The sequence below is a fragment of the Ixodes scapularis genome, unplaced genomic scaffold (genome assembly GCF_016920785.2).
Source record: "Ixodes scapularis isolate PalLabHiFi unplaced genomic scaffold, ASM1692078v2 PGA_scaffold7__128_contigs__length_106722199, whole genome shotgun sequence".
In the NCBI taxonomy this organism is placed as follows: Eukaryota; Metazoa; Arthropoda; class Arachnida; order Ixodida; family Ixodidae; genus Ixodes; species Ixodes scapularis.
The window spans coordinates 38,492,205-38,514,017 of NW_024609882.1; the positions used below are offsets into that span (position 1 = coordinate 38,492,205).

Consider the following 21,813-nt stretch of genomic DNA (forward strand, 5'->3'; position numbering starts at 1 on the left):
AGATCGAATGCAGTCTCCTCGATCTACCAAAGAAGCACGTGGAGGCTTCTTCTTCTTTCCTGTGGCTTGTACTTTTTGGGTTTTCTTTGGTCAAAGACAATTTTTCTTTCATTCCCTGCTAAACAAGAACACGCTTTCCCGGGACGACTGATGCTCCTGCATTCTTTACTTTTTCTAGGGACAACATTTTTGGCGAGATAAAACGTTCTAAAGCGAACTTCGGCGTGAATCAAATCTTTCTTGACGCAATGTACAGTTTTCTCCCAGACTGGCACCTTTTATCTAATGGAGTAGTTTGCTGCCGCATTACGTTCGATGACGCACTTCATAGTATTCCTCACTTGTTCATTGTACAATCTGTGGTCGCACACGTTTATGGGCCTCCTCGACAAAAATGTAGATCTGGACCCGCGGATATCCGCATCAGATCCGTATCCGCCGCCCCTGAGGGTTCGCATACATAGGCAGCCCTGCAAATCTGGTTCATTTGTATCCGTATCCGCCTGTTTATTGGGGATATCCGTGAATGATTCGCGGGTAATCCGTCGATATACGGGGCTCTACGAATTGACGGAACGAAAATTTTACTTCCTCGATGTTAGGCAGTACTTCTTTCAAAACCCGAGATCATTTTTGAACTTCCCGCGCTCCGCTCCCTTGCCGTAACATCTGAAACGGTCTCAAGATGTCAGAAGGGCAGATTTCAAGTCCGCCCTGGCAGCAAGCAAGCCTTACTTTGTACACTTAACACTTTCTTCCTTTCAAAATCTTTCTCTCTGTCTTTTTTGTACAATCTCCCTCTCCCCACGGCACCTTCTCACATGAATAAAGTATTTGTTTGCTCCTTTCTTCAACGACATTCCTTTTTCTCTTCAGCAAGCCGGTGGCTCATTTTATTTTCAAGTAACTAAACCGTGTCAACAACAACCTGCACTGCGCTGTGCTCCAACGAAGTGAAGGACGACAAGTGGCAAGCGCAGCTTCTCCTCTCTCTCGGTCTTTCCTTCTCACCCTGAATAACGCAAAAGCGGATACACGATACACGGCCACTCGAACCTCAGCAAGGGGGTCCAGTTGCCGTGGCTGAGATATGCGCGAGCACGCGCTTTGAATCCGAGTGCCAAGGTTTACAACACGCGCAGCGGCGAACGGCTGTCTTCGGTTCACGCGTCGACGAGGTGAGTGCTGTAAGCCTGAAAGCGGGTGAAATTCAACATTTTACGTTTTATCGTTCGCACCTAGTATGTAATCCGCGGGAGCAAATTTCGGCGGATGAAAAAACAATGTTTTACAGCGATTGCTTTAAAGGGCTGTTCTCACCACTGGAAATGACGACTGTTGTTGTTGCAGTTGTTGATGCTGTTGTTGTAGTAGATGTTCTAGTTGACTTAATAGGAAGTGGGGTATTCGTCGTGGGCAAATCCTTGAAGAAGATCACTCACTGTCCGCGAGAATCGAACCTGGGTCCGTTGCGTAAGAAGCGGAGGCGTTATCACAGAGCTACGCCTTAGCGTTCTTAGGGTTTGTGTAGTTCCCGAAGCCCCCTCAACGAGCTCTCTGGGAAAACAAAAACAATTCGCCGATAACAAATTGCTGTCGTAGCGCCACTAGCACTGTCAATACTAAGAGCTCGTACCGGGAGACGCGCTTTCACCCGCTTCGGAACAAAAAAGAAACCGAAGTGGATGCCCCATGATCCGTCCCTTGGAGACGGGACGAACTCTCGGAGAAGGCAAAAACATAATGTGAAACTAGACTAAACAGCCGCGCGAGCAAAATTTCGCAACAAGTATATTCTTTTATCACTAACTCGCGGAAGGGACATGGCGAAGGTGTTGATCAGCAAAAAAGTGGCAAATTAAATCGAAATGCATGCCCTTTAGAACATACCATTCGACAGTCAGATAATCACTATATGTAAGCGAATAAATTAGAAATACCCAGTATTAAATAACATGTGCGATCGAGCAAATCAAGGATAATAATGTAAAAGACAGAGAATCCATGTGTGCTACATTGTCAGTATTTCTTTTCGTCCCCCACACGTTCCGGTATCCAGCGCTTGGACACGCGCGACATGCTGTCAAAAGTAACCCACTTGTCGGCTTTGCAGCCGCTAGATGCAGGAAGTTTTTTTAACCAGCGCCGTGCACCCTTTGGTGTGCGCGGCCATGGCGGTTCTGTTATCCTCACTCGCGATGTCTATACTGTACGTCTAGTCGCCTCTGATTTTCCTCCATATCAAGACAACTAAAAACAAGGACGATGCATCGATAAAATTGCTTTGCTTCTGAACGCTTTTTCGGTCGACGGTTGGCTCGCTGCCATCTCATGTTAGTTCGTCGCCAAGCTGCAACCCAGAAGCAGTCTGAAGAGGCTCTCTGCGTCGACTAGATATTTGCTCTAATGAACTTTCAATAAGTGATAAATTTGCATCAGAGCTTTTTTTTATCAAGAGCGTGTGCTGCGTGCAAAAACTGACGAATTTACGCGCGGTTCAGGGTACTTAATCACGGCATTTGTCGGGCGCTTTATCGAAGGAATGGAAGAAGGAAAGGTCGCCAAACCTCGCACGGCGCTTTTCGTTGACGTCTCCTCGGCGTTTAGTGCAGTGTAGCCCCACTCGTGCTTTTCATGAAAGGAGGGAAAATGTAGATCGGTTGCTATATTACTGCGTTCCGCAAGGGGACAGAAATAACTAAATGTTAATAAACCACGAAAGCCTAATTTACTAACGCCTGTTACGTAAATGTTCCTTCCAATCGCCAAGTTGCCAATAAGTCCCGGCAGGAGGACGGCCGCGATCTCTTTTCAAAACCCTTCCTTTTATCATTTTTTTTTTCACATCGCCCGCCACATAGAGGGTATTTTCTTTTGTCTCAGTCGTTCATCGCTCGTTCCAAAGAGGTATATAGATTTCCATACAGTTCGCCAATGAATCGTCGAACGCGCCAAGTGAGCTCACATTTGGGCGGCTGAGTAAAGCCAGCCAGCCGGTCGCAACGCTAGGCAAGCCGATCCTCTTGCAACTTCCGGCCGTCAACTCGGCAGCTGATTGGCCGCCACCGCGACGTACGCTTCCGGATACGCCACACCGAAATACGCCGGAACGCGGAGACTTGTCTCGGTCAAATCGCCAAATATGCGCGTGTTTACGCCGACCTCGAGGCGTTGACGAAGCGCTCGTCCCGACGCCCGCTATACGTCGGCATTACGTCCACCGAAACGCCTGTAAATACGTCGTAAATACGCCCCATATGGTTCTGCCTTAATAAGTTTTTGTTGTTTCGGTCCTAGTTGGCAGCGGAAATGTCGTACTTTTCGTGTCTGTGGGGCTGACTCGGAAGTTGATCCTGTCGGAATGTGGCACGCCCGGCGGCGAAGTTCTGTGCTTTCACGTCATTTCGTCACGCGTCTCACTAATACTTTAAACATATAACAAAGGCGACCTCGATATCCCTCTGTCTTGCTTGCGCGCAATCTACGTAACACAGAGAAATTTGGCAGGCTTCTTGTGCTTCCATATTGTGCGAGCGCGTCTTCGTATGGTTGCAGTCTCGCTTTGCATCTGGCAGCCTTCCTGTATTTAAACTTTGACGCACACTTAGGACTTTCAAATTTTAGCCGCCTTTCCCTTTCCTATATCCTTTCCACTCTTCACCTTGCCATAACTTGGCCTCCCTCGCAGTTTAGGAGAGGAGGGCGCTTCCTTGCAGAAAACCGAGGCTGTACGTCGGCCTTTAACCGGGTCTGGTGAGTTCGTTAAGGTTAAATTTTCTGTTTGGTTAGTGTATAAAGCGGTATTCATATGCCGGAAAAAGACAGGGGATTTTTTCCCAACACACGCGTGACGCGTCATAATCCGATTACGACGCCTTCCTAGGTATTCGTAACCAGATTTATGACCCACCCAAGCGCACCCCAACGGAGCAAGATGGCGGCGCCCTATGGCCGCACTTGCAAACGTGTATAATGTCAGGGAAGCTTGTTGTTTCAGTTGAGAGTTCGGAGAAAAGATGTCTGCGTTTTCTGAATGACAATGACAATGCGCTATCCTAATTTTAAGCTAACGTGTCGCTCGAAAGGAGTTAACGTAGACGTCTAATCTCCGTGTACAAACCAGAGAACATTGACCCAAAATATATGAATTCCTTAGTGATGATTGTTGGGCGAGTTGATGCTGAATTCGAGGATGCGTGCTAGCACCCGAAGACAAAGCCAAAAGGAGGATTGCACTCTGCGCACAGTCCTACCAACTTTAGCTCCTTTTCTCCTTGTTTTCGAGCGTTACCATGTTTTTTAGACTTCTTTCAGTACGTATTTTCCTTGCGAAAGAAAACAAAGGTGAAGGGTTATGTCGACATGCGTTAAATATGTGTAAGGTAAGCGTACTCAATATCAAGAACAACCCAACCGACAGTTAGTTGATCAAAGAAGGCAAGCTGATTTATTCGGACGCGGCATGAGTTATGTTTGAGTGGGTGAATCCTTGGCGTATCACTGACAGTTAAACGGAATACAGATGATTAATTATCTTTACCCGACATCCCGATTGCAGTCTTTAGAACAATGTGACATTCAGGCTGCCATACTATCAAAAGCCTCAAGCCCGACAGCTGCCATGGATTCGCCACCATTGCTGCATGCTTTTTAGCTCTTGCGGAAATAGAAGTCCCGTTATCCTCAGTGATCTGACCTTCGTTGCGCATGTGGTTAGCAGGGGATTTGCCGTCGTACCGACGCGACATGAAACGGGAGCAATGCTCTTGATATACTTGTCGGTTGCTAAGAGCTTCTAAATGTCGGTTGGCAGTGTCGCGCTGATATCTGACGTAACATTCATCGCGAGATGACGCTGCAAGAAACGACATAAAGCAGCGCTGCGCACATCGTGAATGCTAGAGTGCTGCAGTAAAAATCCTTGGTAAAAGTGTTAAGTCCCGTAAGTCACTTCCATTATTTTTTGAGAACAAACATATAATACATCTCTTAAAAAAAGTAACTGCGTACAAACTGGTGAAACCTTGCGTGAACATCACCACGGAGCCAGGAATTTCAGGACGATAACTGAACCTTCCAGTTAGAAGGAATGAACGATACCCTGTAAAAAAAATAATTTTGCAAAAATAAAAATAATGAGCTTGAAGAAAGAGTAAGTAAACAGGCGAGCTGGTTGATGTAACACATATTTGAAAAATTGAGACGACGGACGAAGAAGGGGACAAACACAAGACGTCTCGAAAGTACACTAAAACAAATTGTGTGAAACTACGTGCATTTCTACAGCCATTTTTTGTTGTCATACAGAAAATATACTTAATGGTCTTTAACGGAAACCTGTTCAACGAAAAAGCAAGTCATTTTCTGTTGTTACATTATCGGATAACCAGGTGTTCCTCCACTTCACGAAAGGCGGTTCTGAGAACGCATTTAACACATTAATATTTTGTTCGTGAATTTAAGGAATACAGCTATATTTGTTTGTAATTTTAGTGCAAAGATGAACGCGCGCCATGCCTTCTTCGGTGGTAATATCGGAGCGGAGCTAATTTTTCAAGATAGATGCCGGGTAACGGTTGTTCGTGGATGTGGACGTTGGTTTTCCCTGTTAGATCGTTTCTGTCTTAAGGTGAGTGCTGCGAATTTTTACCGGTCTAGTAGGAGCATTGCTTTGCTCCGTTTTGGTCACGCCTCCTCATGGGCCTGCTCAAACTAGAACGCAGGATTGAAATGGGTTTCCGCGGTACGTGAAGATACGGTAACACTGGCGGGAAAACGCGCGCGCGAACGCCGCTCGCAGCAAGACGCTCCCATATGGCGAACGCCACAGGGCGACTTACTGGTCTTACTACCTTAGCCTTACTACGTATGCGAGGGTACTAGCGCGAGGACCGGCAAACCTCCGCATTTTGCGTCAAGGTCGCGTTCTCATTCAAAGTCGCGTTCTCCTTCATCACATGGGCGAATGACGTTGCAGCGGACAGCGAAATTTCAGCGAATCGACGCTTTAGTAAAAAACGAAAGCGTATGTTATCCCCCCCCCCCCCCTCCCCCTGTGCTCAAGACGCTTCGCGGCGACAGTCTACGCCTGCTCATTACGAAAGTGCGAACCCACTTGGCCCACCCGTAAACGCCGCTTCGCGGCGACCGATTATTCGCTAAAGTGTCATTCGGTGAAACAAGGGTGTTCGCTAAAACGTCCCTCGATCCAAGTAAATGCCTCCCTTAAACTCCCATTGTCTTCGGTCTCCGTTTCCCAATACACGAACTCAGCTCTGTGACGTCACGGCGGGGTGGTGGCGTGTCGGGCGCACTTCCGAAGTCACCAGAAGTCAGCATGCAGGACGTGCATTCCTGCGTCCTCTTTGAAGAAACAAGACAAAAACTTGCGTTCTCGCCAAAACGCTGCAAAAGGGGCTGTGCCGAAAGAGTCGGGGAAGGTTTGAAGGTTAGTTTTCGTGTGTTGGCTGCGTGCTCGGTTCTTTTGAGAACGTGGATAGGTACCACAAAAAAGAAAACCAGACGCCGCCGGACCACTATATTGCTTGTGCGGGAAGCACTTTGGGTTGAATTCACGGGTACTTCTGGTTGTCAGGTTTATTTGTTTTGTTCGAGCATGAACGCGGGCAAACCACTAAGTTGTAGGGACCACTTGTGGTGTACGGTCAGTGCGTCTACAAGTTCAAATGGCCGCCTGATCGTTCGAGCTCTCGTCTGCTCTCTCAAACGTTTCTGCTTGTTGTCGTCTGCTTGTTCAAACGAGCGGCCCGTAGGCCGAACGTTGACCAGGTGACTGCGATAACAAGTACGGGATTCGAAGTAATGTTAAGTTTGAAGGATAATTGGGGCAAGTAGGCTCTCTGCAAACAGTAGATATATACAGTGCAGATGTTGATCATTGTTTCCAATGGCCATCACCGACTTGTTATGCCTGATCCACTTGGTCCGTTCGGCTTGCGATCTTCAGTATAGACGTCGGCCATCTCATTTACGTTTCACGCTTTTGCAGCTCGAGCGACGTCGCCACTGAAAATGGCGAGCAGAATCTGATCATGCCATTTAGGCTCTACCGTCCATTCTGCGGCATCCCCGCAGAATAAATCGCAGCATGTCACATTTTTCACGCGAAGTTTTGCGGTGTACCGAGCCTCTAGTATTTTGGTGAGGCCTATAAAGTGATCAGACTTTTCCATGAAGACGTAGAATCAACAATTTCAACGCAAAAAAGAGCATGCCGACAACATCACATTCTAATGGCTTGTTTATTGGCGACGGCGAGCTTCTTGCCCACACTCCATCGCGCAGGCGCCGCGCCAGCGGCGTCCGCTAGGGGCGCTCGGGTTTGTTTGTAAACATGAGTTCGTGTATATGCTTTCTGCTTTTAATGAGCGAGGGAGGCGGATCCGCTTCCAGTGTGAATGAGCGGTAAGAGAGTGAACGCTGGAGAGGAGGTCGCCTCCTATCCTACGTACGCTTTGCTAAAGTGGAAAGAGGTGGGAGGTGCTTTCACTTCACTCTAAACCTGTCACCGATTCTAGTATAGCCCAGGCACGGAACCCGGGGACGGTCCATGGGCCCCCCCCCCCCCTCCCCACCATAATCTTTAATTTTGCTGGGACCTCCTCTCCCCCTCCCCTTCATACAGCATTTTGTCATGGGCGCCCTCGCCCTCCCCCCCCCCCCCCCCCCCCCCCCCCCCCCCCCGAAACAAAATCATGGCTACGTGCCTCGTAGAACCCTTAGTTCTGTGAATACCCTTATTTGTTCTAATGTTCCAAAGATGTCTTGTGCACCTCCATAAGACATTCGTGCTGCTTGGGTTTGGTCTGCCTTGTATGCGTATTCACGCTGGACGCTCTCCAGACGCTGAAGCGTCATCGAGTGTTGGAAACTCACGCTGAAAATGGGAGAACCGAAGATCCTACCTGCCGTTCTCAAGCTAGGAGTCACTATGCTGATAGAAACCAAGGGAGAGGAGGAGGCGAGATTTCGCGTGGACGGGTGTAGGCAGTGGGCAGGCACAAATCTATAGCGGCCTGTCTCTTTATTCACTCTTCGAAGTTCAAACGTGTTCGAACAACGACGCTCGCCGTTCGGCATTCGGCGGTCGCGTTTAAATGAGTTCAAAGAGTGAGTAGAGGAAATGGCAGCCAGCTTTGCGGCTACCCACAAGTCATTTCAACCAGAGCTTGGCATTCTGACGTCCCCGCGCGCCATCCTCAAATTCTATAGTAGTATTAAAAGTGTACCACTCAGGAGATAACAATCATCATGTGTTTCCGATATGGATCTGTTTCCGCTATCGGAAACACATGTCTGATCGTTATCTGTTCAATCGTGTATCATAATATACTACTTTCTATCCGTAGAGCATCTCAATTAGAAAATATTGCGCGCAAACCAAACGTTTCATCAAAAGAGGATTGCGTAACCATCTTTGACAGCGTTGCACTTCAGCAATGGTAGGGATTCGTTGCAAATTGGCGCGCGCGTCACGCTATACTTTTGTGCCAGTCCTTGGTGAATAACACTTTCCGGAAAATACCACAAGGTAACTCATCAGCTCTACATTGCACCGCGCGGTTTGGGGAGCTGTGGGGTAGTTACGATGTACGCTCGGGCCGTCTCGTGCGCTTCGTACCTCATAGAAGCGACGTCATTCCTTCTTTCTTACCTCTGTGATTTCAGAGCATAAATATAAAGTGACCAAATCACTGATACTATGGCTATCCTGTTTTGCTATCGTCCTCCTTTTTTTGCGTTCCGAAATCGTAAAATTATGAACAAACATGTCTCACTCCTTTTATTCGTGGCTACTCCTACAGATGCCGTAGATCGCATTGCCGTAGTGCGTAGATAAGATTATTGGTGGCGCCAAGTCTTTTCGAAAAAGCCTATTGTTGCAGAGGCGTAGACACTTGCGTTTGACTTTACTTTCAGAACCGACCAAGCGGACTGCCCAATTTCGTCATGGACAGACTGTCCTCCGACTTGGAGCTCGCAGCTCAGCGAGAGCTTGGTGAAACACCGCAAGTCAGGAGGGACGCCGTTGAACAACTGCGAAAACTTCTCGCCGGTAAATAGAAAGAAAAAAAAAAAAAAAAAAAACGTGTACAGCTTCTGAAAAAAAGAGATGTAAATGACTTGCACGGTCGATTGTGCAGGATTCCAGATTTGGTTTAATCTTTGACTAGTTTTACACATCAAACATTTCGATACGTGTCTGGAACACGCAGGAAGAAACAATAAACTGAAGTACGAGAAAACTAAGCAACGAAAGACCGAAAAGTACGTAATAAAAAGCAGTTTATCAAAAAGATACCAGAAATATACTGTGAACGACTTAATTCGCGCAAGAAATTGATTTATCTCGATAAAATGGATCCCCGGAATATATTACGTGGCGGTAACAAATGCTTAGCACACCACACATACATAGAATAACTTAAGGCAAAACAGCGGCCTTCCGAAAGCGTGCTTTGGGAACGGCTGATGCTGTCTGCCGATTTCCCCCTTGCCACAGAAGTGGCCTTCGCCAGATAATTTTCATGACTTTGCGTTGGCGTGACTGCAGTGCCGCTGGTCTCTCTTGCGCTGGCCCGGCAATCGTTCGTTTTTGCTAACCATTTTCAGTGCCGACTGTACACTCTAGCACCAAAATGACCGCGCTCAAAGGCCAAACATGCAAACGTTTATAGATCGCTAATCTTCTTGTTCTTTCCTTAGAGACCTGTGAACTACGAGTCTCCCAAACAGACTGCATTTGCTACGTTCATTACAGAGGAATCGCAACTGCAGTGTCCCCTGGATGAAGAGTTTCTCGTGAAGTTCCTGCGTGGCCGCAAGTACCGCGTGGAAGAAGCATTCGAGAACATCCGGAAGTATTTCCGCGTCCGGCTGGAGCACGCGGACATCTTCGATAACCTACTGCCATCACGCATCATGTTTGACGCAATATTCCACCAAAACAAGCTGGTGACTCTTCTCAAGAAACCTGATTCTCTGGGGAGGGGGATTCTCTTAGCAAAATTTGGTAAGTCCGATGCTCTAAGGAACGAGTTTTCTATGTTTAATTAGAATTGGAGTCAAAAAGCGTGTTCCTGATCAAAAGGTCTAGGACACAGAAGTCAAACAGAACAAACTCTTGGAATTAATATTCATAGGTTATTTAATATACACGCAGAGTTTTTAATGTTTTTTTCTATAATCAACAACTGCTTTTCTTGCAACATTGTTATTTAGCAACTATGTTCTACTTCAATGTTTTTAGGTGCCTGGAACCCGACAGTTTGCCCGCTGAACGAGTACATCAGAGCAAACCTGGTTGTGTCAGAATGCGGTCTGCTGAACCAGATGGCCCAAATTGCAGGCGTCGTGGGTGTGGCAGATCTGGATGGGCTCAAGATGTCTCACCTCCTTTACTACACGCCATCGGAAATCAAAAAGATAATCAAGCTTATCCAGGTATACCTCGAGATTTAGGCCTTTGGATGGATTCTAAGTGCAAATTCCATCCGTCGTGTTGGCGCGCTAAGGGATCGACGTTTCCTGGAGCCCACGTCAGCGACAAGGCCGTTTGATCAACACGGATTTCTTTTCCCTCGTCGTTTTGGAACAGCGCCAACCCCAGAGCTTGATTCAGATCGCCCAAATTTTTTTCTGCCTGTAGTTGGCTCGTAATAGGCCTCGACTTCCTAGAAAAGGCGACGCATGACCCCGTGCGGCCAGTTCGTCTTCGTTTACCTCGTTGGGACTGGCACTTTTTGAGCGTTTCCTCCCTCAATCATAGCACATTTGCAGGGATGGGCAAACTACATGCAAATATGTATCGAAATACAAGTACAAAATACTTCGTCAAAAATGTATTTAATTACAAATCTAATTACATTTCCAAAAAAAAAGCATTTAAGTACAAGATACAAATACAACCAAATGTATTTGGTCTCCTCCAACTACTTTTCCAAATACATTCCTCAAAATTTGCATCAGCGACATCAGGGCACCTGCAACGGGTTTCTGGGTATGGGTATATTTTATTGTGCTATTCGCTTTTCGTGTGCTGTGTGCGCGCGCGCGCGCGTGTGTGTAGGAAAAAGAGCGGGAAGGGGGGGGGGGGGGGGGGGGCAACGAGTCTGTTTCTACAAGGATGGCTCGTCCCTGACTCCCTTTTGCACGAGGCGTTCGATTCCGATCTCCCCGACGGTGCACAGACGGCGCCCTCAGGTCGGGGTTCCGGGAAGGCGTGCAGCGGCAGGAGGCTGGCAGTTTCAACGTCTCAACATGAGACGATGCGCGCCCGGGCGCCCGCGGTGAGCGAGACGCGAACTGCCGCAGGACTAGTGTATGAAGAGATGAAGAGTTTCGTGGTTTGTTGTTGTTTGTTGTTGCCGTTGGCGTTGAGATGAAGAAAGTGCAGCTTTGAACACGTCTCAGAAGGAGCAAAATGAGTCGTGGCAATAAATTTGAGAGGTATTTTCGCTCACAAAATTGTATTTAATTACAATTGTATTTGAAATACCCACGTTTTAGTATTTAAATACACACGTCAAATACATTATCCAATTTGTAATTAAATGCAAATGCAAAATATACAAATTGTTTGAAATACGTATTTGAAATACTTGTATTTGAAATACTTGTATTTGAAATACTGCCCATCCCTGCACATTTGTTATCTCTCGGTTTCTTTGTGCTCAAGTTTAAACTATTACTGGCGCGTACTGATTTCATACGAGTGTCCGAAGGATACGGGTTTTCATGTTTTCATCTTATAGAGTGGGTTGGTTTGAGCTTGCGTTCCTGATCGCTTACTTTGTCTCTCCTCTGGAAATCACAAATCGCTCGCTGTTCCATTTACACTTTTAAAATATCTATATTGCAGCGTAATAATCTTGCCAAGTTCATTGTCGTAGTGCGGTCGCGCAATCGGTCGTATAAACGTTACGTAGCTCCTTTATCTTCGGCCCTGCGAATGTCGAAAACAAAAACAAAATACAAATACAACTTTTGCGTATAAAACAAACAAAAAAAATTCCCAGTCTGTTTGTTTTTCAGAAAATACTACTCGCTCATGAACAAGGAATCAGTGTTCGACAAGATATTCGTCAAAATTATGTAAGATAGGTTACTAAATACCTGCTTCATAAAGTACTACTCAAATTACTTTCACTTTAATATATCTTGACTAGAGTACAAGTACTTCGAATAACATTTGAATTACTTTCGAAGGCACTTCCGTATTTCGCAATTTGTATTCACTTGAGTGACACCAGAATGTGCTAAACAACCAAAATGTTATTTTGGTTTGTTTTTACCTATAGCTACATATGTTGTTACCAATGGTCCCAGTACTGAAAATCACATCACATCTTACAGTGATCTACTAAGCGCCGTAGTTGTTATATCCAGAATTCACGTTAAAAAAAAATTAGGATAAATTTCGCAAAAGTATGGGTGAATAACGAGGAGGTCTGACGCAGGATACATATTGCGCTTTGCTCAAGGTTACCCAAACACTGCATTTAGAGACCACTAAACTTGGAAAAGAAAGTCGCAAAAGGACACGGATAAGCACTGTTGTCTTTCTCGTGGTTGTCAACTCCCCTATTCTTTCTGTGAACTTAGCTTGCTAAGCTTATGAATCGTGTTCAAAAAGGCATAAAACCTTAGGAGGACTCTGCGTTTTGAGAGCTTATCCTCCTCGTAGTTTGTTTTCTAATTTAAACAATCCCTGTCCTCATCAAAGGGTGGATGAGCCAAATATTTGAGCGTGACTAACAACTGGTGGACACATGTTCCACGAGCAATCCAGCCGCCGACACACGCAATAAAATTGACGTCAGTATCGTCACAAATTGACGTCGGTATCCTACGAAATTGACGTCAGCATCCTTTCAAAATCGACGTCAGTGAAATGTGTATGCTCCGGGTGAAATGAGAATAAAGACAGGCTTTCCATGTCCACGGTGGGGTATGTTGTAAAAGGTAGTCGATCAATTGGTCTGACCATCACGTAGCTTTCAATCCTGGTGATGGCAAGCCTATCTTTAATCTCCGTTTTCCCGGAGCCCATACATTTCTTACATTTCTCTGTCTTTTTAAAGGGGCCCTGCAAGGACTTTTTTACTGGTTTTTAATTTGCACCGAACCTGAGCGCACTGACACCGTAGTAACTTAATAAACCTTTTTCTCGAATTTCGCTTTTTTTAAAAAATTATAGGCAAAATAAAATTACAAAAACAAGCAAAAGATAACCTCATTCATGACGTCCTTGGTCGCTTGAGTAGCCGTAAACTAGAGGAGGGTTAGTGAGCTCAGCGAGCGCTCACAGCTGGCGCACTCCGTGACGACGGCTCGAGAGGGCGCCACTAAAGCATGTTCTGGATAGCCCGTATGAAGCGGGCAGTCAGGGCGCCTCGCATTGCATTTGCTGCGCGTTCAAACACTAAAACGGCATGACACTTCATTGGCCACAAACGACAGCAAACACAAAAATGGTCAGTTCAGAACGGGAGCCACTTCGAGCTGCCAGACCGCCAAACGGCCAAACCACAAGCCATACCTGCTCGCCGAAGGATTTGGGAATGCTCGGAACCGGTCGGATCCTCGAGCCCGTATACGACCGCAGCGCCGCTGCGTACATCCGGGACATTTCTACGCTCGCCGCTCGTCGGTGCTGATCCCTTACCCCTTTCTAGTATACGCCGCCATTTTCCACCGCTTGGTGGCGGATATGGCGATGGGTCATTTCTTGTGTCCGTACTGTATAAACTTCGTTTTTTCTTTTCTTTTCTGATTTGAAATACTGAACAAACACTACTTTCATACACAATTGAAACGGTTCGCGCCACTTAAATTTTGTATTTCGACTAAAGGAAGCTTTTAGCGGCTCTGTCGAGTAATAAGCCCAGGACCGAAGACTGCATATATCGCACACTTTAGGCACAGCGGGTCGCCCCCTTAGGTGGAGGAGGTTTCCGCGTCGTCCGGTTAAAATATGCCGCATTGATATTTAGTAACTCCCTACGTGCCCGCTGGCTTGCCTGAACTCCAAGAAATCTGGAAACCGCAAAAAAGGTAGATGCTTAAATATGATTGCAGAATCCCTTTATGCGTGAATGGAGGATTATGACGTCAATTGTGTCCCGTGTGCTCGCACAAATCGGCGGCTACTGGCTCGTGGAAAGGTCTTGCACCATCCCTTTCGTGAAAGGGCCGGGCTGGCACCGTTCCCCCACATACACTGCTCTCAAGAGTACCAGACGAGGGCGAAGAACTGATGGCAAATTCGCGTGGCTGTTTCTGTGCGCTCTCGACCGCTCTCTACAGTGGCCGCCAGATTTTCTGGTGGAAAGGGTGTGCGGTTTTTGATCAGGTGGTTCTTTCCAAGGGCGTCACTGTCCCGCAGATCGCTTCATAGTATTTACCGCCGAATTCAGAAACCTCACTCAAACTACACTCAAACTGAATGGCCCCTCCACTTCCTCGAGGAAGGCGCAAGGGCCGGCGATGGCCAATCGCGAGGACGGATCCGCCGTCGCGATTGGCCAGCGCCGGCCCTCGCGCCTTCCTCGAGGAAGTGGAGGGGCCCTTCAGTTTGAGAAACAGTGAGGTTTCTGAATTCGGCGGTTACTCTCTAGCCGTCGGAGTGCGGAGCAGCGCAGGTGTCACGTGGTTTGGTTGGCCATCGCGGCGGCAGTGGTTTGCGGTGGTCTGCGGGGTGCGGCAAGACCGCGATGAATATCTCGTTCTATAAAGTGCTTGTGAGTTCGACGGTATGAGGATTACAACAGACGGGACTACATTGGCTTGCGGCCGTGTCAGAAAAACTCAGACTTGGACGTAGTTCAACTACTCTACTCAAACTACTGTAGTTTAACTACTTTTTCGAGTAACTTGGTACCTTTCAATTACAACTTGATTTGGGTGATTAGTAGTTTAATTTAACTACCTTTTTCAGGTAACTTCTACTCAAATTACTAACTACTTTCGAAATTATATAGTGCTAATTTTGCCCATCACGAAAGTTTGAGCGTAGAAATGAATAAGACGCCGGCAGATGAAGTGACATTCCCGAACAAGGGGCCCCATTGTTCGGGAAGGCGTCCTTGGGCCAAGGTGGCGACGAGCAGCCAAAACATAACACCGGCACGCACGAACGCAGGAAGAGATGCTGAACAAGCCTTGGTCGGGTATTGACCTAATCCGCAATGCACGCAGGCGCCGCGTTTCCAGCTGCAACCGTGAAAGACGGGGACACTCCGAGAGTTGTTGTTTTCTTGTTGTCTGTCTTTAGTGAGTTCTGACTCAAGCGGTAGGTTCCACGGGAGGCGCCACTGGAATGACCTCGCAGCTGGGCGCCTTGCCGTCAGCGCATACGCCTTTGCAAAGCCGGACTCCCCCGCGCACAAACCCTGGTACGGATAATCCGCTTCCAGCGACGATGCTTGGTCACGTAATCCTTCGCGTCCTTCCGACCATCCATGCCTGGGAGACCTCTTTGTTAAAAACGATTCATGCGCGTCAGAATATTGCAGTCGCCGGCGAGGATTGCGAGTTACCCTTGGGAGATCCTTTTGTTGGACCCGGCGTCAGCGGCGAAGTATACTTCGGTTCATCTTTTGTTAAACGAAAACAATTTTTTTTTTTCAGTAGCGTAGCACTAGCACTACAACGGGACGCGCAGTCGTCCGGATGATCTCATCGTCGTGGCGCGAGACTTGAACCCTTGACGGTCTGGTGCAATCGCTCAGCGTACTCTCAGAACGACGTCGGAATAAAGAGGGGCCAGTCATAACAATCTCTACTTAACAAATAAAAAAAAAGGAGGAAAGTTTGTTATAAACGACCCTCTACCCGAGGCAAACCTCACATGTTTCGTCATGGACACCTAAGATGCCGACACTCGCTTACCCGACCCTGCACAGCCTGTTTCTCAAATTCAACGCTGCCGTTCCATCCAGCCCGTCGGTGGAACGTCTATTTAGCTTGGCTGGGGACGTCTTTAGAAGGAAAAGGGGAAAACTCTCCTATCAAGAACTTTGAAAGTCAATTGCTTCTGCGAGCGAATAAACTATTTTGGCGAAACCGCAAGCCATGAAACGGCTGCATTTATTTTAGGCTCGCAGGGTTTTTCATTGATCAAAACTGCTGTTCATTTTGCTACCACAAAAATATAAAAAAAGTAACTTCGAAAGTAACTTCAAAGTAACTCGATACTTTTTACAGTAGTTAGTAGTTTACTCAATTACTATTACGAATGCGTAATTTCTACTCTACTCCAATTACTTTTGGCGTCGATACTCAGTAACTTAACTTAACTACCTTTTTTGAGTAATTTGTACATGTCTGGCCAAAAACTCGACGTGAGAAATATTCCGCCTGGTGACATGAGATAGTTCATATCACGGCGGTGAACCCGTGAAGCCCAACCGTTGAAGAAACGGATCGCAGAGCTCACCGCTGTTGTACCAGGTTTTGTGTACGCTTTAAGGTATTTTCCTATTTTGTAAAAGTGAGTTTAAGGGTTTGTGTTGTAATATACAGGCGGAAAGGACTATAATGCACCCTGATTTCACATGGCGTTACGTGCTGTGTCGTGTGGGTGATGCTTGCACGATATTCCGCCGTGATGAAAATACGGTTTATTAACCATCTGATATTCGACTGTTCTGCCGTACGCACGACCGCTATCGCAGCGCGTTCACTGTTAAAAACACGATCATTTGACAACTACTTCCAAATATTCGCTTTAAGTTCGTTGATGTTTTTTTTTTTTTTTTACATTTCAATGCGTGGAATTATCAACAGTTCAGCACAGCCATAATTTCATCGTGTTGCGACCGTAAATGTTGGTGAATCTTCCATTGTACGCTGTAAAATCTTATTTTATCCTTTACCAATGTCAAGAAATTTACTTCCGTGACTTGTCTGAGAATGTCAGGGGGCTCTAAAACCAACAGTTCTGATCGGATTAAAATGATTCAGAATAGCTCTGGGGGCGTCGAGGACGCTTTCTGTTCAATCGAGGCCAGAATAGAGAGGCGAAAGACAAAATTATCCACGACTTTTTTGCATTCTTCGAGTAGCAAAAACAACCATTAAAAAGATTTATAATGTTTTTCCGCCCCTTATTTTTTTTTTTGGGGGGGGGGGGGGTTTGTTGGCATTTCGAGCCTGCACCTTTGGTCCTGGCTTATTTGCTGTTCTCTGTTCGGTGGCATCCGCTTGAAGTTTGCAAACGGTTAAGCTGTGCACTGGGATGTGCCGAATTCTACACCCGTGAAAAATCCACCATTTTATAAGTAACTGGCGCCAGTCTGCTCAAAACGGAGCTTGAGGATTCCGAGATTGAACAATGTGTGGAATAGGAAGAAGAGGGAAGAAGCGTCTTAGAACAAACTTGGGGGCAAAAAATCAGCTACAATAGGAACACCGCAGCTTAGTAGAGACAGCAGGATCTTTCTTCCTTGTTGGAGCGAGCGCCCTCGCACGCTTAAGCATGTACGTGTCAAAGGATTCTTATACCAGAACCTCCTGAACCGGCGTTTATCTAAAATGGTTCATTCCAGCAAAATTTTATTAAAGATAGCAAAACTGAATTTATAATAGCAAGTAAAAGACGCTGAGAAATGTAGTTAAGATGGGGAAGGAAATGCTCCATATCAAATGTATTTTCAAGATATCAAATCAGTACCAAAGGTATTTGAACTACAGTATCTTGAGTAGAGCATTCAACATAGCAACACGTCCGGCACGACTAGCAGACAGCAACAGCTAAATCGGCTGTCCCGCTACAAATCGCAGTGTACTGATCGTTCCGTCATCATCCGGGGCCCAGCCATCGCTAAACGCTCCCGGAGGAGAGGTCGCCTTTTAGTGGCTGAGTCAGAGGCGCAGGGGAACCGCGCGGATCGCTTGCTCCGTCGCGATTTAGGCCATTGCTCGGAAACGACGAGCGTAATTCGCCATAGAGCAATACACTCTATGAAGTCCGGAGCATCTGCTCTTCCGCATAGCACTTGGGAGCGCCGGTCGATGCAATCTGCGGAGAGCGGTCTGCGCGGCGAGTCACTGATCATGGTGAAACGCGACGCTCAGTGTCACAACGCAGAAGTATTTCGTTTTTTTTTAGGTTTAAACATTTACTAGCCCCGTCATTCGTCGAACGCCCTTTGTCACTTGCAGTGATTGGCTCTCTCAAGCGTAGAGAGGGAGAGCCGAGACGTCAGAGCACTTTTAAGGTCGTCCCATCATCGAGGAATCAGCTCAGAGCTGCGACGAATGGAGAGTATATCAGGATGGGCCAAAAGGGAAAACGCAAGCGGTATGGATTTGCGTTAGCGTTGCGTGCTCCACACTGCGCCTGCGCGTCGTCTCCATGCACCAATCCAAGACCGCAGTTCGGGTTCCACGTAACGCAAACGCACGGTGGTTGCGTTCGCTCGTATACGCAATACTAAGACTCACCAGTCTTTAAGACCTCTAGACGGCTTCACTCCGTTTCACTTCGCGCCTGAAGGCAGATGACGCTACAAACCGCGGGCGGATCCAATCGAGTGGCGCCAAAAGTGCATTGCCATGCGCTCATCATCTTAGCGCGTCTGCTATCTCGGCGACTAAGCCCGATCACTCTATGATCCTGCTATTTGTTTCTTTGCGGGATTGGTCCGGCCGGTGATAGTAAACTCGAGAAGACAACTTCTTAACTCCATCAACCCGAGGCGTCGACTACGGTCACTTTAAAGTGAAGTGGAGCATAACTGTTATGGATATTAAAACGTTTTTTTTATAACTGTGTTACTTTTTTGGTATTTTGAGACCTGTAAAATTAAAGTAATGACTTTATTTTTACTTTTTTTTAAATTTTACAACCGGCATGTGAGGGCCTAGCATTTATCATCGCTTTAAAGTTAAAAACATGAGAAACATTATGAAACGAATAAACTATCACCTAACTGAGAAGGAGATGGCGGGATCCACTCGTTTCTCTCTTCAAAGCGAGGTTTCATGATCGTTTAAATAAAACGAAGTTCCTCGAATGCAGTAGGAGGGCACTATAGAGTCTCTGCCGCAACTTTCAAATTAACCGCAACGTCTCAATTTAAAAATACCGTTACCATCTGGATTGCAGGAATGCTACCCTATGCGGATAAAGGGTATCTACGTCGTGAACAATCCTGCACTCTTCGAGCTCCTCTTCACTGTGGCGAAGTTGTTTCTCAAACCCAAGCTTCTGAAAAGGGTAAGGTGTGTCGGAGCGCGGCACTTCCACCGTCACTAAGTTATGGGTCGTCATTTTTGTTTCAGGTTCGTTTCATTGGACGCGACTACGAGAAGCTTCATGAACTTATCCCTCGTGACCGACTACCCGAGGAGTACGGTGGTACCCTGGACCCCTTCGACTACGACGATTACGAGAGAAGCTTGCGAAGTCAAGAGAACTATTTTGTAGAGCTTGCCAGATACGGCTACAGGGAAAGGCATTCGCAGAATGAATCGAGTGATTCAGAGCGACGTGATCGTCAGGATATTGTAGTATGAGAATGCCTGAAACGGTTACTTTTCGTAGAAGGAGAAACAAATCTATTTTCAACAAATACCTAGTACTGATGTCTTTCCGTCCCGCCAATCAAAGTGTGTATAAAATGACTCTGACGGATACCCATGAAGTAAACTCTCGTTGATTCGAGCGCCACGCGTCTGGCAATTATACTAAGCTCGCTTTCCAACGCGAAGTACTTGTACTTACTGGATTCTAGAAATTGCAAGCTGAGCTGCGGATCTGTGGAGACATCAAATGCCGATAGTGCATTATATTTGCAAGGGGGCGGGGGTAAAATACAGCTTTCTAAACTTTTAGGAAAACGCACTGCCGGGCGCGGCGCATTAGCGACACCTTATTAAGAAACGGTTCTGCCAAAGACCACCGAGTTCTCCTGAATAACGGGATATGTCAGGTTCTATTGCCCTCTTCCCAAGTTCACGAGAAGGGAGCCAGCTGGCGCGGCGCCATTTTAGCAGACGACTGACCCTTCTGGAAACATCGAGGTTCCTAGAATGCTGCGCATCCCCTCTATGAGAGAAAATGAGGCCTGGTTATTCGGCCAGGTTAAATAGAATACGCATTGTAGAGAGCTAAAACTCGGTCGTAATACGACGTCATGGATGTGAATAGTATCTCTGAAAGTTTGAGAACATGTCTTTACACAAACCAAAAAAAAACAAAAAAACATAGAAACAAAATTTTCTCGCGATCCGACATCCTTTTGGTCGCAAGAATCGTGAAAGAAATGGCTTTGCGGGCGACTTTGGCATTTAAACTCGTCAGTAAGGAGGAAAACAAACCTTATTTTAAAATGCAACTCCGGTCAAAAATGAAACCAAAATAGATGACTTGTATCGCTTTAGTGGCACGAAATGTGATCACAGTCGAAATATCGTATTTTCCGGACTATAGTCCGCGGAGTTTACAAGTCGAAAAGTTGAAATTTTAGGCTGTGGGGACTATCTACGCGTGCGGACTATACAGGATTGTCATTTTTCAAAATCGTTCATTATGACGAGACGTAACGGATTTCGTGAATGAAAGAGTATGTTAAGAATAATTTACATATAATACAAACTTCTTTGTGAGCTAAGAGAGCAGACATTTGTCTAGGTGTGCCGTGTGTATGAGAAAAATTTCGAGTCAACTAAACAAAAGGTGCGGACTCTGACGCGTGTGGACTATGCACCGGGTGCGGACTTTCTAAACGAAAACATTTATTTTTTAGCCCGAATTTGCCTCTGCGAACTCTACACCGGGTACGGACTATAGCCCGGAAAATACAGTATTAGGTCAAAGTGATGCCGCGTACCTTAGAGGCGTACCTTAGAGGCTCAGATAAAAAAAGGTAGAGTAATTACCGGGTGGAAAGTGCGCGCATTAGACACGATTCAAAAACATGTCCAAGTAAGCGAACTATTAATATTTGAGACATTTTATGCAATCTACGTTGTCAGTCTCCCCCCCCCCCCCCCCCCCCCTACACTCGTTTCAGCGATTTTGTAGAATAAGACAGTCATGCTTGCGTGATATTAAATGGAATGCACACGACTGTGTTGACAGCCGCAGCCAGTTCGTAACCTTTGATGCGTGGCCTTTGGTTTGCGGGCGGCGATGGGAGCTCGATTATCCTCAATCATGTGGCCTTTGTTGCACCTGACTCTGGAGTTGCTTTCGTATCATGACGGCTCAAAGCGAGGGCGATGAAGACTGCTCGTCCGCTAAGCGTTAGTCTCCTCCCGTCTGTCAGCAGCTGGCTCGCTTCTATCTCACGATAAGATATAGTGAAATCACAGTGCAAATACACACTCCACGTGCGCTGTCAATATGGCGGATACTCACTCTATATCATATGTAAATATGGAGTGCTCAGTTCAAAGGAACATTGAAGAAGGGGCAAGACTGCGGTTTTGGCTTTACTTTTTAAGAGAGAGAGAGAGTGAAGCGAGAGAAGGCTTGCGAAAGAGGAAATACTAACGTGTATGTCATAGGCTACGTTTCCATGGATGCGACCATGGCGCATCGAATCGAGATGTGACCAGTCACGCGCCCGCGATCCTCCTTTCCCTTCCTCGTCTACCCAATCATAGGCGGTTAATCTCGATTCGATTCGCTACGATCGCATCCATGTAAACTCAGCCATAGACAGAGGCCAGACGGTCATGTTTAGTAGGGGGAGGGGAGGAGGTAAGAGCAGTTGATAGAAGGTAACATTGTGAAATTGAAGAGGCGTAGTGATTCGCCAGAGCCGACAACCCGGGGCGGAT

The 21,813-nt window shown here is 46.6% G+C and overlaps 1 protein-coding gene across 2 annotated transcripts; it reads left to right on the forward strand.

Annotated features, from left to right (window-relative positions):
• Positions 1-1,064: 1,064 nt before the first annotated feature.
• Positions 1,065-19,687, forward strand: LOC115319527 (alpha-tocopherol transfer protein-like). 2 transcript variants are annotated; one of them, XM_040220834.3, is made up of 6 exons: positions 1,065-1,178; positions 8,941-9,076; positions 9,782-10,033; positions 10,271-10,464; positions 19,133-19,243; positions 19,309-19,687. In XM_040220834.3, exons 2-6 carry the CDS (start codon positions 8,971-8,973, stop codon positions 19,540-19,542), a joined length of 897 nt encoding a protein of 298 aa, XP_040076768.1. In that variant the 5' UTR covers positions 1,065-1,178; positions 8,941-8,970; the 3' UTR covers positions 19,543-19,687. The 2 variants fall into 2 exon arrangements, with proteins under 2 accessions (XP_040076768.1, XP_040076769.1); XM_040220835.1 differs by lacking the exon at positions 1,065-1,178 and adding an exon at positions 3,687-3,753.
• The last annotated feature ends 2,126 nt before the right edge of the window (positions 19,688-21,813 follow it).